The sequence below is a fragment of the Staurois parvus genome, unplaced genomic scaffold (assembly GCF_062004578.1).
Source record: "Staurois parvus isolate SC_StPar_1 unplaced genomic scaffold, SC_StPar_1.0 ptg000010l, whole genome shotgun sequence".
Classification (NCBI taxonomy): domain Eukaryota; kingdom Metazoa; phylum Chordata; class Amphibia; order Anura; family Ranidae; genus Staurois; species Staurois parvus.
Genome location: NW_028317806.1, coordinates 2022947 through 2035796, shown reverse-complemented (window position 1 = coordinate 2035796; position 12850 = coordinate 2022947). Strand labels below are relative to the sequence as shown.

Here is a 12850-nt window from a genome sequence, read left to right as displayed (position 1 = left end):
CCTTCATCAGGCAGGTCACATGCCTGATGAAGGGATCCTGCGAGACTCTGAAACGTTGTCTTGCTGTAACTATATGATCGTTTATTAAAACTTTTGGACCCATATTGGTGATCCTCGGTGTGCTGGTGACATTCTCCCTTGCTGATTCTGTTCGGTTCCAGCCGACGGTCACTGCAGCACCCACTTATACACACAGCCAGGGGCGGACTGACCATTTGGAAACTCGGGCACTGTCTGAGGGCCCAGGGTCAGTAGGGGGCCCCATGAGATGCCCTTGGTACCTTTTTCATAGTAAAGAAAATGTATACGAGCGCACCTACAAAAGTAGAATAGCAGCTGTGCACCAGGTAACCATAAACCCCATAAAATAATATAAATCAGAAGCAGCGCTAAAAAGAGAAATACTATAAATGAAAAAAAAAATAAATAAATGAAACAGTTCATGTGGTGATATCAAGGTGACTTCAAGTGCTCTCATCTATTCATATCCTCCTGATAATAAGGTGCTGTGCGGTATAGTGCTGAAGAAATGCACACTCACCAGAACGCACAGTTTAATGGGCGTTTATAAATATAAATTTCCCTTGGGTTCATCAGCTGGTCAAGGTAAGGTCTGCAATGCGATAGCCTCCCTCCAGTGATCCTGGATATTACTGTTGGGACATCAGGGTGATCCCTTGGATGGTGGCCTGTGGACTGCTCCTTAATGATTGTATACGTTCCTTCCCCAGCAGTGAGATGAGTGACTGTGAATTGATACTCCACAGGGGAGTCAAAACAGAGACATCTCCATAGTGTAGTAGTTAAGTAATTTATTCCAGGTAAAACGAAGATAATAAAAACAGCAGTGTGCGAGAAAACTCATGGACTAACCATCCAATGTTAAAGATGGCCGCCGGAGCTCCACGATGCTCCGGCGGCGTGACGTCACGGCGTTCCTGGCTCCTCCTACGCGTTTTGTGCACACGCACGTCGTCTGGGGGGATTTGCCAATATACATACATTTTGTTTTCCCGATGGGATTAGTAGTTTACACAAGTAAGATCAGATAAGGTTTATGCTTCCAGCTTAGCTCACAGTAAGTGACAATGACACTGCATTTCTGGCCAGATCAGCAGGTATTTTCTGAAAATGTTCTTAGCTTTAGGTGGAAGGCAAGTCAAAACCTAACTAAAACTAGCCATAGATGAAATTTAGCCACTTCAGCAGGAAACAGATGAATTGGCAAATCCCCCCAGACGACGTGCGTGTGCACGAAACGCGTAGGAGGAGCCAGGAACGCCGTGACGTCACGTCGCCGGAGCATCGTGGAGCTCCGGCGGCCATCTTTAACATTGGACGGTTAGTCCATGAGTTTTCTCGCACACTGCTGTTTTTATTATCTTCGTTTTACCTGGAATAAATTACTTAACTACTACACTATGGAGATGTCTCTGTTTTGACTCCCCTGTGGAGTATCAATTCACAGTCACTCATCTCACTGCTGGGGAAGGAACGTATACAATCATTAAGGAGCAGTCCACAGGCCACCATCCAAGGGATCACCCTGATGTCCCAACAGTAATATCCAGGATCACTGGAGGGAGGCTATCGCATTGCAGACCTTACCTTGACCAGCTGATGAACCCAAGGGAAATTTATATTTATAAACGCCCATTAAACTGTGCGTTCTGGTGAGTGTGCATTTCTTCAGTATATTTCTTCACTATACCGCACAGCACCTTATTATCAGGAGGATATGAATAGATGAGAGCACTTGAAGTCACCTTGATATCACCTTTTTCATAGGCTTTTTTGAGTTTGGGCAAGTACACAGGGGTCCCATGATCCCCTATTGCCCGGGGGACCCCATGAGTTGTCAGTCCGCCCCTGCACACAGCCATTTTTAACGCAGGAACGTGTGCGTTTGGATTGTACACTTGCTTACTGCAGTTCCAGTCACAGGTACTGAATGCAAAATACTGTTTAATGTTTGCCTTGGCCGTGAAGCACAGCATCATGGCCATGGTATGTGTACAGTCCTGAGCAGCTGCATGTCCTAGTTTAGGTGGGCAGTCAGGGGGTGGTAAAATTGGGGCTGCTCAATTGCCTGTTTTTACCACCCTCCGGAAATCCTAAGAGATATAAGAAACCATTAGGTGGAACCTCAGCCTCCTCTCCCCTTCAGTGAACAAACTACAACATTGTCACAAGGTTAGAGAATGCAGTAGGGGTCAACAGACGTTTGTGAACAAAATCAGGAACTGCACAAGCACCATGATTTATATGCCTGTGCCATCTCAGAGCCAACATCAAAGTCCAAGTAGTAGATGATTACCATGGATGATGCCTGAGTAAAAATTATGCTGTCCTTCTGCCGAGAAAAGATGATGAAGGCATTGTTGGAGGGGCGCTGTGATATCTGTAAGAGGTAATATACAGTATATCTGGAATTGTTACACTTACACAATAATTATCATTCATGCACTTAAAATAAAAGCAATGATAGGTTCAATTTAAATGTTACCTAAACCAATTCTTAGATGAAGTGGCTATATTTGGATAAGCAGTTTCCTTTCTTCAAGCCCTATTTTATCCTTCCAATCCTATGAATAACACATTTCCTATCTTAGGATGGATATACTCCCTCCTCCACTGTATCTATAAGGGGGGTCATGGTTGGCACCCACTGTGAAACATGTCTGCCTTTGTTCATCTCCAATATATATATATATATATATATATATATATATACATACATTTTGTTTTCCCGATGGGATTAGTAGTTTACACAAGTAAGATCAGATAAGGTTTATGCTTCCAGCTTAGCTCACAGTAAGTGGCAATGACACTGCATTTCTGGCCAGATCAGCAGGTATTTTCTGAAAATGTTCTTAGTTTTAGGTGGAAGGCAAGTCAAAACCTAACTAAAACTAGCCATAGATGAAATTTAGCCACTTCAGCAGGAAACAGATGAATTTCGATCCATCTTTGGGCAGGTTGGTTATACAGAAGTTGATTTATTGACCGCCTTCAGTACAATCAGCCTGTTGCTCTATGTCGTACAATCTCTGCCGCAGGCTATAGCCAGTAGCAGTGATCATTGTATTTTGATGGCAGGTAAACCTCCCACTGTCAGAATACATTAGCACATCAGGAGGGATTCCCCCATCTACACTGACTGTCACATGATCTCTCCAGTGCCAGCTTCAGTTTGACATAGCCAACAATGGCTGCAGAGCCTGGGTGATGATGTCAGCCATAGGCTTACTATGGGGCATCTGTTATTGACTGTCCATCCTCTATACTGAGGCCAGTGCTGGAAGCCAATCATCAGAATAGGTAAGTATAGGCATCTTTGCTTTTACAGGGTAGATCAATTAGGCTTAGAATTGGGTGGGAGAAGATTTAAGCTTATTTATTTATTTCAGGTACTTATATAGCGCCGCAAATTTATGCAGCGCTTCACATATATATTGTACATTCACATCAGTCCCTAACCCTCAAGGGGTGTACAATCTAAGGTCCCTAACTCACATTCATACATACACATATTAGGGCCAATTTAGACAGGAGCCAATTCACCTACCAGCATGTCTTTGGAGTGTGGGAGGAAACCGGAGTACCTGGAGGAAACCCACACAGACACAGGGAGAACATGCAAACTCCAGGCAGGTGGTGCCATGGTTGTGATTCGAACCAATGACCCTAGTACTGCCAGGCGAAAGTGCTAACCACTTAGCCAGGGTGCTGCCCCGCTTAATTAGGTCTTGACTTTCCTTCCACTTTAAAAAAAAAAACTAATGCAGCCACCACATCCAAAGACTGCCATATCACATTTTTGTTTTTGGGTTTAATGATGTTTTATATTTATAAGTATTCCTGTATAGTGCTGGAAACCAATCATCAGAATAGGTAAGTATAGGCATCTTTCCTTTTACAGGGTAGATCAATTAGGCTTAGAATTGGGTGGGAGAAGATTTAAGCTTAGTTAGGCCTGGACTTGCCTTCCACTTTAAAAAAGAAAACTAATGCAGCCACCACATCCAAAGATTGGCATATCACATTTTTGTTTTTGGGTTTAATGATGTTTTATATTTATAAGTATTCCTGTATAGGTTTATATATGTGGATCATCACCACTCTAGAATATATTGTACCTCTGCGGGAATTATAAGTATACCTGACATCACCAAGAAGTTCTAAGTATTATAAGTATACCTGACATCACCAAGATGTTCTGTGATTATATAGGACTGCTGGACAAATGCTTGTACATGGTACAGAGTTCTTTAAAATGACATTATTTTACCTTTTTAATCTATCACTACACACACACACAATATATATATATTTTTGTGTGTGATTCTGCATTTATCCCCATTGATCTGGCTGGTATTATTTAGGTAAACCTAATACTTTAACTGCCATAAATAGGGATTTCTGGAAAAATCCATGTTCCGCTGCTTGTTACAGGGCTCCGTTTACTAAGAGGCATCTTTCAACAGTTGACCTTTTGGTTTGAATTCGCTTCATTTTATATGTTGCTGTGAAAAGCCTTCATTCCCTTTATCCCAGTGTATTATTCACCAAACCCCGGTTCCATACCACCAGCTTGGCTGAGGATTTGCTCCACACATTCCAATGCAGTGAGCTTCCACAGCGAGGCAATAACACCACGAGCAAGGCTTTTCACACGGGAAAGTTGGGAAAACTCCAGAGATCCTGGACCAGCGGACAAGCATATGTTACTGAGTGTACACTAGACTGGCTGTCAAATACTACAGCTGCTCCACCAGTCACACCTACTGAAAATGTATATCTATGTATAAAATCGGGAACATTTTCAGCTTTGAAAGTCTGTGAAGCCATGAAATTGGAGCAAAAGGGAAGCTCTTGCCTATAGGAGACCCCAACTGGGCCTTATCTCTGACACTAATCAAGGAATTTGGTTGCTGTGGGCAACAGTTCCAATGATGACCTGGCGTACCTCCTAGATTTCAGAGACAGAAAACGCGATACTCTGTAAAGGCAAACAGTGCTCAGCCTGTGGCCCTCCAGCTGCTGCAGAACTACAATTCCCATCATGCCTCTGCCTTTGGGAGTCATGATTGTAACTGTCAGCCTTGCAATGTCTCATGGGACTTGTAGTTCTGTAACACCTGGAGGGCCACAGGTTGAGCACACATGGGTTACAGTATGATTGTCCTGTAAGATCTACCAACAACCATGTCATTGTTTTTATCTGATTGGATATAAAGGGCAGCTTAGTGGTAAATTCTTCTGCCTTGCAGCACAGGGATCCTCGGTTGAGTCCCACCCAGGGCACTGCCTGGAGTTTAAATGTTCTCCCTGTGCTTGTGAGATTTACTGCTACACTGCAAAGACATACTGGAAGATTGAAGTGACACAAAACTCTGGATTAACTACTTCAAGTCCGGACACTTTCACCCCCTTCTTGTCCAGGCCAATTTTCAGCTTTCAGCACTATCACACTTTGAATGACAATTGCGCGGTCATGCAACACTGTACCCATATGACTTTTTTAGCATTTTTTTGAGACAGATAAAACTTCATTTTGGTGGTATTTATTCACCACTGGTATGTTTATTTTTTTTTGCTATATAAATGAAAAAGTCCAAATATTGTGAAAAAAAGTGTTTTTCTTATAAAATTTTTCAAATAAGTAATCTTTCTTCATAAATCTTGGCCAAAATGTATTCAGTTATCTTTTTAGTAAAAAAAAAACCCAAATTAGTTTATAACCAAAAATTATAATTTTTCAAAATTTTTTTCACATTTTTATTTTATTTTTTTATATTATTATTTATGGCTTTTTTTTTTACATACTGTGACCCTAGTAGTACACTGTACTACTTGTGGGGGGTTATGAAGATTTTTTGTGAATAGCCTTGTATCATGTGATCTCTGTGATCATTCACAGATTTCACGCGTAGTAAGCAATGATGTCATAAGTGACATCTTGCTTACTACTCTTCATGTGATCACTGATTGGCCAATCAGTGATCACATGATCGGGACCTCACACAGAGGTTCTGTACAATGATCGATGTTCCACTGTGTCCGGAAGACACAGCAGGCACCAGATCGCGGTGCTGTGCGCTCCCAGGGAGTGCGCACAAGCAGGGGGCGGGGAGGCTGTTTATAAATGGCCACCCGCCCCTGCATTGCTCCCGTCCAGCCGTTTATATACATGCGCCGGGCGGGAAGTGGTTAAAGTAGTTTTAACCAGGGCTTTTTTTCAGCAGGATCGTGGGGGAAAGAAGTTCCAGCACCTCCAGTACTCACTGTATGTAATGGTAAGGGGTGCTGGAGTATGCTGGAGGATCTATTGTTGCTGTCAGCTTTGGGATCTGTTGTCACTGAAGAGAATCACATTTTTTTGTGGTGGACTATTGTTGCTCGGGAGGTCTATTGTGGCTGGTGGGGGTCTATTGTTGATGGGGGTCAATCGTTGCTGGAAGGGTTTACGGTTGGGTCTACGGTTGATGGAGGGATCTATTGTTGCTAGCTGCTGAAGAGTCTATTGAATTTGGCTGCTGGGTGATCTGTTGTAGCTGCCGCGGGTCTATTGTTGCTGGGGTGTTATTTTATTTTGGGGACCCATTGTTGCTGGAGGAATTTTTTTGTTGTTGGGGGGGTCTATTGCTGCTGGCTGGCAGGAGGATCTATTTTTCTGCTTTTCTTTTTATCATTATCAAATTCTATACAAATTATTTAGCACCACAAAATGATACTTGGCTCTCTATTCTCTAAAAGGAGAGGTACTGGGAGGTGGGTAGGGGGCAAAGACAAGAAGTGACTCAGAAGGAGGGAGTTCCTGCACCTATTTTTTGAGAAAAAAAAGCCCTGGTTTTAACCCTCTACATATACCCAGTGAAGTGAGAAAAAGGCAGGAGAGAAGCGCCTCTAAGTGCAATATGTTTCTTTATTGAAGTATATATGTGTAGGAACACTCACATAGATAAGGTAATAGTAAGCATAAAAACCGTGGTTAAACAGTAGGGTGGTATCCGCTGTTCCCCTCCAGCTACCACGCTGCTCCAGCGGCAAGCTGAGCGCTCCACACCGCAGCAGATGACGGCTCTTCACCCTGGATACCACCCTACTGTTTAACCACAGTTTTTATGCTTACTATTACCTTATCTATGTGAGTGTTCCTACACATATATACTTCAATAAAGAAACATATTGCACTGAGAGGCGCTTCTCTCCTTCTCTCATCTACAGAGTCTGCTACAGCCTATTTGGAAGCTTTGCCCTCAGTGCTACACGGATCCCCACGCTCTACATAAAACAACCATAGCTACCACCATTACCCCATACCAAGATTACCAAGGACTTTCAGCAGTATTTGCGCTGATACACCCCCCTCATCTTTTCTGTACCCAGTGAAGTGACTGGCCTCAGGTCATAAACAGAGATGAAGCAAGTCCTCCTGCATGAGTTGTACCTGTTTATCTACAGCTGTCTGTCCCCTACATCCATTAAAAGTGCAGAATTTACACAAGATTTCTTGGCTGTGAAAACCAGGGGGCGGAGAGCTGAAGTTACGCTCAGTGAAGGGAGCTCTGAGAGCTGATTGGAGGGGAAGGGTCACCCCCCCCCCCCTCCACACAGCACACAGGAACAGAGCTGTGGCTATCAATCTGCTGGGGGTCTCTCCCCATGACCATTTTTCTCTTGGTGTCAGGTAAACCTGCCAGAAGTGACTCATGCTGATAGCAGAGATGAAGCAATAGACAGAAATTACACCTAGTGCACACATTCAATTCAAGTATGTATTCTTAACGTTTTTTTGCTGCTGTTAGAGGGTGGCTATGTTTGTTCTCCATGGTCCCACGGTATGTAGGAATGTAGACACTCTTACTTGCTCCTGAGACCAGGGACTATGGACTATGGGATCTGTAGTGTGCATAGAGCACTGCAACTAATGTGCACTGCTCTTTTCAAACAAATGGAAGTGAGAGGGAAAAAGAGAGACTTGGGAGCTCACGGAGGACAGTAAAAGGAGGCAGAAAGGCACAGTAAGAAACAATTTCATGAAAAATAAATAATAGGGCCATTAAAGTAGAATTTCAGGATAACCCTAAATAATATTAAACACCTATGTTTACTAACCTGTGTAAGAAAGACTGAAGTCACATGATCTGGCTCCCCTGTATCAGCCAGTGCTGCATCAGGGGAAAGGAGGGAGCACCAACAACCGATGGGCCATAGTAAGCCTATGGGTGATCTCCCCACTCAAGTATTACCAGCCTCTCCCCTGCAGCTGGCTGCTGGCTGACATAGAGGAGATCATGTGACCAGACCAGAATGAAAATAGGTAAGCATATGAATCTTTCTTACAAACATTAGCAAGCATAGGTGTGAGGAGGGAGCAGGGAGTATTTGTAAGGTTAGTTAAGGTTACTTGGAATTCTACTTTATGTAGTGGATGTGTATGGATTATAGAAAATACACTATAGTTCATCCTACACTGTCTGTATGAAGTCTGCATGTTCTCCTGTATATGGATTTTCTCCAGTACTCCAGTTCAGGGCCACCAATAAGGGGGTACAGCCTGGCCCCTTGTACTGGGCCTGGGCCCCATCAGTTCAGCAGGGGGATTCAGGCAACAGGGGGAATCAGATCAGGGACTGAAGGGGATGATTGGTGCACTTGGGGGGGGGGTTCAATCACTGGAATCAGTATTCATTTATGGCTCCCTGCTGCAGCTGAGGGAGAGGAGGAGAAGTCAGCTTTCAGCTGCACTGTAGAAAGGGGAGCCATAGAAGGGAATCGGTTCCAGTAATTGCCCCCCTGCCTCACCAGTCATGCCCTCCAATCAATGATCTGATTCCCCCGGCTTGGGCATCCTTACCCTTCCGCTGGCTTTCATCTGCTACAGGGGGGGAACTACAGGGGATCGGTTCCAGTAAGTGCACCCCCTGCTACACCGATTATCCTATCCTGTCCAGGATCCCCTTCCCTGGGCTTTCTTTGTGCCCTTTTCCCCTAAAGCGCTTTTGGCGTCCCTCCTCTCCCCCTCACCAGCTGCTGCGGAACACAGGGGATCATTTTCCTAGTGCAGTAAATATATTATATTTACCGACCCCTTACTTTCCTTTATGAACACGGTGAATTATCAGAATCAATTATTATTATACAGTATTTATATAGTGCCAACAGTTTGCTCAGCGCTGTATAATATAATAGGAGACAGTACACGAGACAGCACAGTAACAATACAATACAATACATGAGAGGTTCGAGGGCCCTGCTCCTTGGAGCTTACAATCTAGGAGGGAGGGGATAGTGGTACAGGAGGAAATAGCTGTGGGGGATGGAGTGGTAGGAAGAGTGGACGAGATCGGCAATTAAGTGAGGGCAGGCTTCCCTGAAGAGATGGGTTTTCAGAGTGCGCCTAAAGGTGAGGAGGGTAGGTGACAGTCTGATGGATTGGGGTAGTGAGTTCCAGAGGATGGGGGAAGCCCTGGAGAAATCACTCACTATGTTCATTCATAACTGAAGCATTGTAAACTGTGTTTACAATGCTTCAGTTTATGAATGTACAGGAGCCTCTGTACAGAGTGCTTCCTGTTCATTTACCTACAGTGCAGATGAGGCTGTAGAGAGAGGATCGGAGATCTATGCCCTCAATTCATTTCTCTTTCTCAAAAGTGAGACATCATGGGGCTGTTTAGACCAATAATATTTAACCAAAGCCCCCCCCAACAGGGCTGAGAAAAAAAAAAAATAATACAAAATGTAGAAAATAATAAAAAAAAAGTAAGGGCTCATTTACATGGGTTCTCTGACCCATACAGTGTAAATGAGTGGTTTGTTCATGCAGCTGGAGCTACTGGTTCCTTCATGGGGACATAGGGGCCGCAGGTCCTAATTGGACAGGTGTGTAGGTGCAGGTAAGACTGCCAGGTAGACTTTATGAGGCCCCGTGATCTCTAAAAGCAACACTGCTCCAGTTTTCCTCCAACACTCCAAAGATGTGCTGGTAGGTTAATTGACTCCTATCTAAGTTGGCCCTAAAGTGCTGAATAAATGATCAATAATCAATTTATTTAAATACCAATAATAATAATTCTACTAGTACTGGCACAAATGCAGAGTTAGAACCATGGTCAGGTCTATACTGTGTCTAAGGAGGAAAGGGCCAACACATTTTATAAAGTCTAGAAAGCTAAAATTCCCATTCAGTTAAAGCTAACATGTTTCAGGGATTCAAAGGGTCTCACTTCATCAGGGTTTGGCAAATGCTGAAGAAAACACTGTATACTGGGCTGATTTTTAAGTAGATCTGGGGAAGGAATTAAAAAAAAAATGAAAGGATCTGTTGCAGATGCTGATTATGGCAAGCTAACAAGGCTTCTGGAGTAGATCCTTTTGATTGTTTTTAGTCACTCCTCAGATCTGCTCCATAAATATCAATCCGGTACAGGTTTTTCTTTTTTGGCTTATGGTATTGTTATTTTGGGGACTGCGCACTCATGGGTTAAAACATGTTGACACATAGCAAAAATGTTAAACGTTATATTGTGTTTGTTTCTCAGTTTTGATCACCTCTAGTCTCGACACCTTTCTGTATTATGTTTATAATTTCTAAAGTAATTTTATACCTCTAGCATATTTTGTGCCCAAAACTCAGCTGGAATCACAAGAAAGTTGCAGAGAATTTTCTCTTCCAGAAGATGGTGCTGTTTCTTCTGTCTCAATGATTGTTTTCAAAACCATACCTTACTGTACTGTCTTAGGAGGCATCTGTCTAATATGTGTCTCATGTAGAGTAAGCAATGTAAAATTGTATATCATTAAACGTATGCAAACTATTCTGTAATATCTATATAGTACATGGCCCTAAATTATATTTTTGTGCTATTTTAGAGAACTTACAAGCGTATTTATGAGGGAAAAATTAAAATGTACAATGACCCACTAGAACAAATTTGATATCAATTCACAAACTTGTAGCCTTTTAGCATACATCTAAGTATATATTTTGATAAGACTATACACTGACTTCAAAGGGAACCTATATGCAGCCTATGGATATTAAAAACTATTCAGATTCTTATCAAGCAAGAAAAGAGATTTAAAACAAGCTCTCACTGACCTCTCTAGCTGCTCGTAATGTAAAATAATTCATTCTAAAATATTTTAACAAAGACTGCAAAGTCAAGTTTCAGTCAATTTCTAGAAACACCTACTGTTCACCTGGCAGCCTGCTAAGATTTTTTTGCAATAGAAAGTAATAGGAAAAAACTATTTTTTTCAAGTGCTTCATGCCAGTGCAATGTGAAGACAAATTTCTCCACAATGCTTAAAGTATAGCTACAGAGGTGAGTGGGGGCTTGTTTTAAAGAGCTTTTACCTTGTTCAAATATTTAAATACTTTAGTGTGGATAGTCTGGGCACAAGTTTCACATTAAAAGAGAAGTATGGCATTTTTGTTTTTTCCCCAATCATAAATCACATGATCGCTGAGTTCTCACAGCCGCTCTAAGCAGAGGGCAGTGAATGTCAGTCACTGCTGTCTGCTTAGCCCCCCCCCCCCAGCGCTCACTGGAGTGTAGGGCTGTGAAGGGGGAGGGATCGGCTGGCTCAGCCTCTCAGCACATCGCTGAGAGGCTGAGCCATGTGCTGCTCCAGACTATGGGGTGGATCCTGACTTTGATGTCGGGATCTTTCCCCAGTCTGGATTGTCCGAATGATGTCAGCCGACAGCAGGCTTCAGCCCGCTGTCAGCTGAAAACAGGACACAGAAGTGAAGGATGAACTGTACGCCTGTGATCGACAAGAGAAGTACAGCCAAAGGAGCTTTGGGTGTACTTCTCCTTTCCAGACATTTTTGGAAGGTCATTAGAACAGCGGACCAGACAAGAGATTTGCAAAAAGTAAATCTTAGATTTTGAGTGTATAAGGTAGCTCATATTCAAAGACATTTGCCATATCATCTATTTTTTGAGGAAGAAGTTACAAGTCGCTGAAATTGCTGTGAAATTGTAATTGTGACGTAGACTATGCAGTGTCCTAGATCCCCTCTGTTCAAAAAGTCTCCACAGTGGTTACCTTTAATTATAATGCCATTTTTTGTTAACAGAGTGCAAAATGGAGGCCTGTCCTGTACCCATGACCTGTCCTTCCAATAAGAAGCTGACAACGACTAGCACAAAGTGTTGTAATGAGTATAAATGCAGCTGTATGTGTTCCAATTCCACAAATACCTGTCCACCCGGATACATCTCCTCCATCCTGACCGATGAGTGTGGCTGCTCCTCTGTTACCTGTACTGCAGATCAGGTGAGAAGTACTTCCATTTATTTCAGCAAACAGATACCGATATTGTAAATGGTGATTTCTAATCCAAATATGGGAAAACATTTACAAACTAGACCGAATACTTAATAAGATGCATTTTTTATATTTACATGTTCTTTATTAAATTCCACATTAAAAATTTACAATATACATAATTTATTTAATACCAAATAACTACAGTAGATTTTCTCTAGGCCAGTACTATGCTGTACAATAGACCTGAAAAGCAGGAAGATCAGATTACCCAGACTGCAGGGTTGCAGAGTTACTGAGCAGGACCTCAGCCTCTCCCTGTAGAAGACAGTGGAACCTAGCTTTGACAGTTTTACACAAGGTCCTTCCGTACCTGAAAAGAGCCACCCTCACTCAGTGCTGAAAACAAAAGCTGTGCAAAGTCTTAGAGTTCATTTACTTCAAAAAGCAGCCAAAGCCTAAACAGAAAAACATGTCTCCTGCCAGTTTGGTGCGGAGAACAACCTTTGCTCTTTGTGTGGAAGCAGTAGTCTCTCTGCAGAGATTCAACATTTGCCCCAGC

General features: G+C 42.7%; 1 protein-coding gene across 1 annotated transcript in view; it reads left to right on the top strand.

Moving 5' to 3' along the window:
* VWF (von Willebrand factor) overlaps positions 1-12850 on the top strand; it is a 219839-nt gene that overhangs the window by 172162 nt on the left and 34827 nt on the right. The window contains exon 42 of the mRNA XM_089669873.1: positions 12098-12297. Within this exon, the coding sequence (XP_089525999.1) occupies positions 12098-12297 (200 nt within the window). The remainder of the gene's footprint in view (positions 1-12097; positions 12298-12850) is intronic.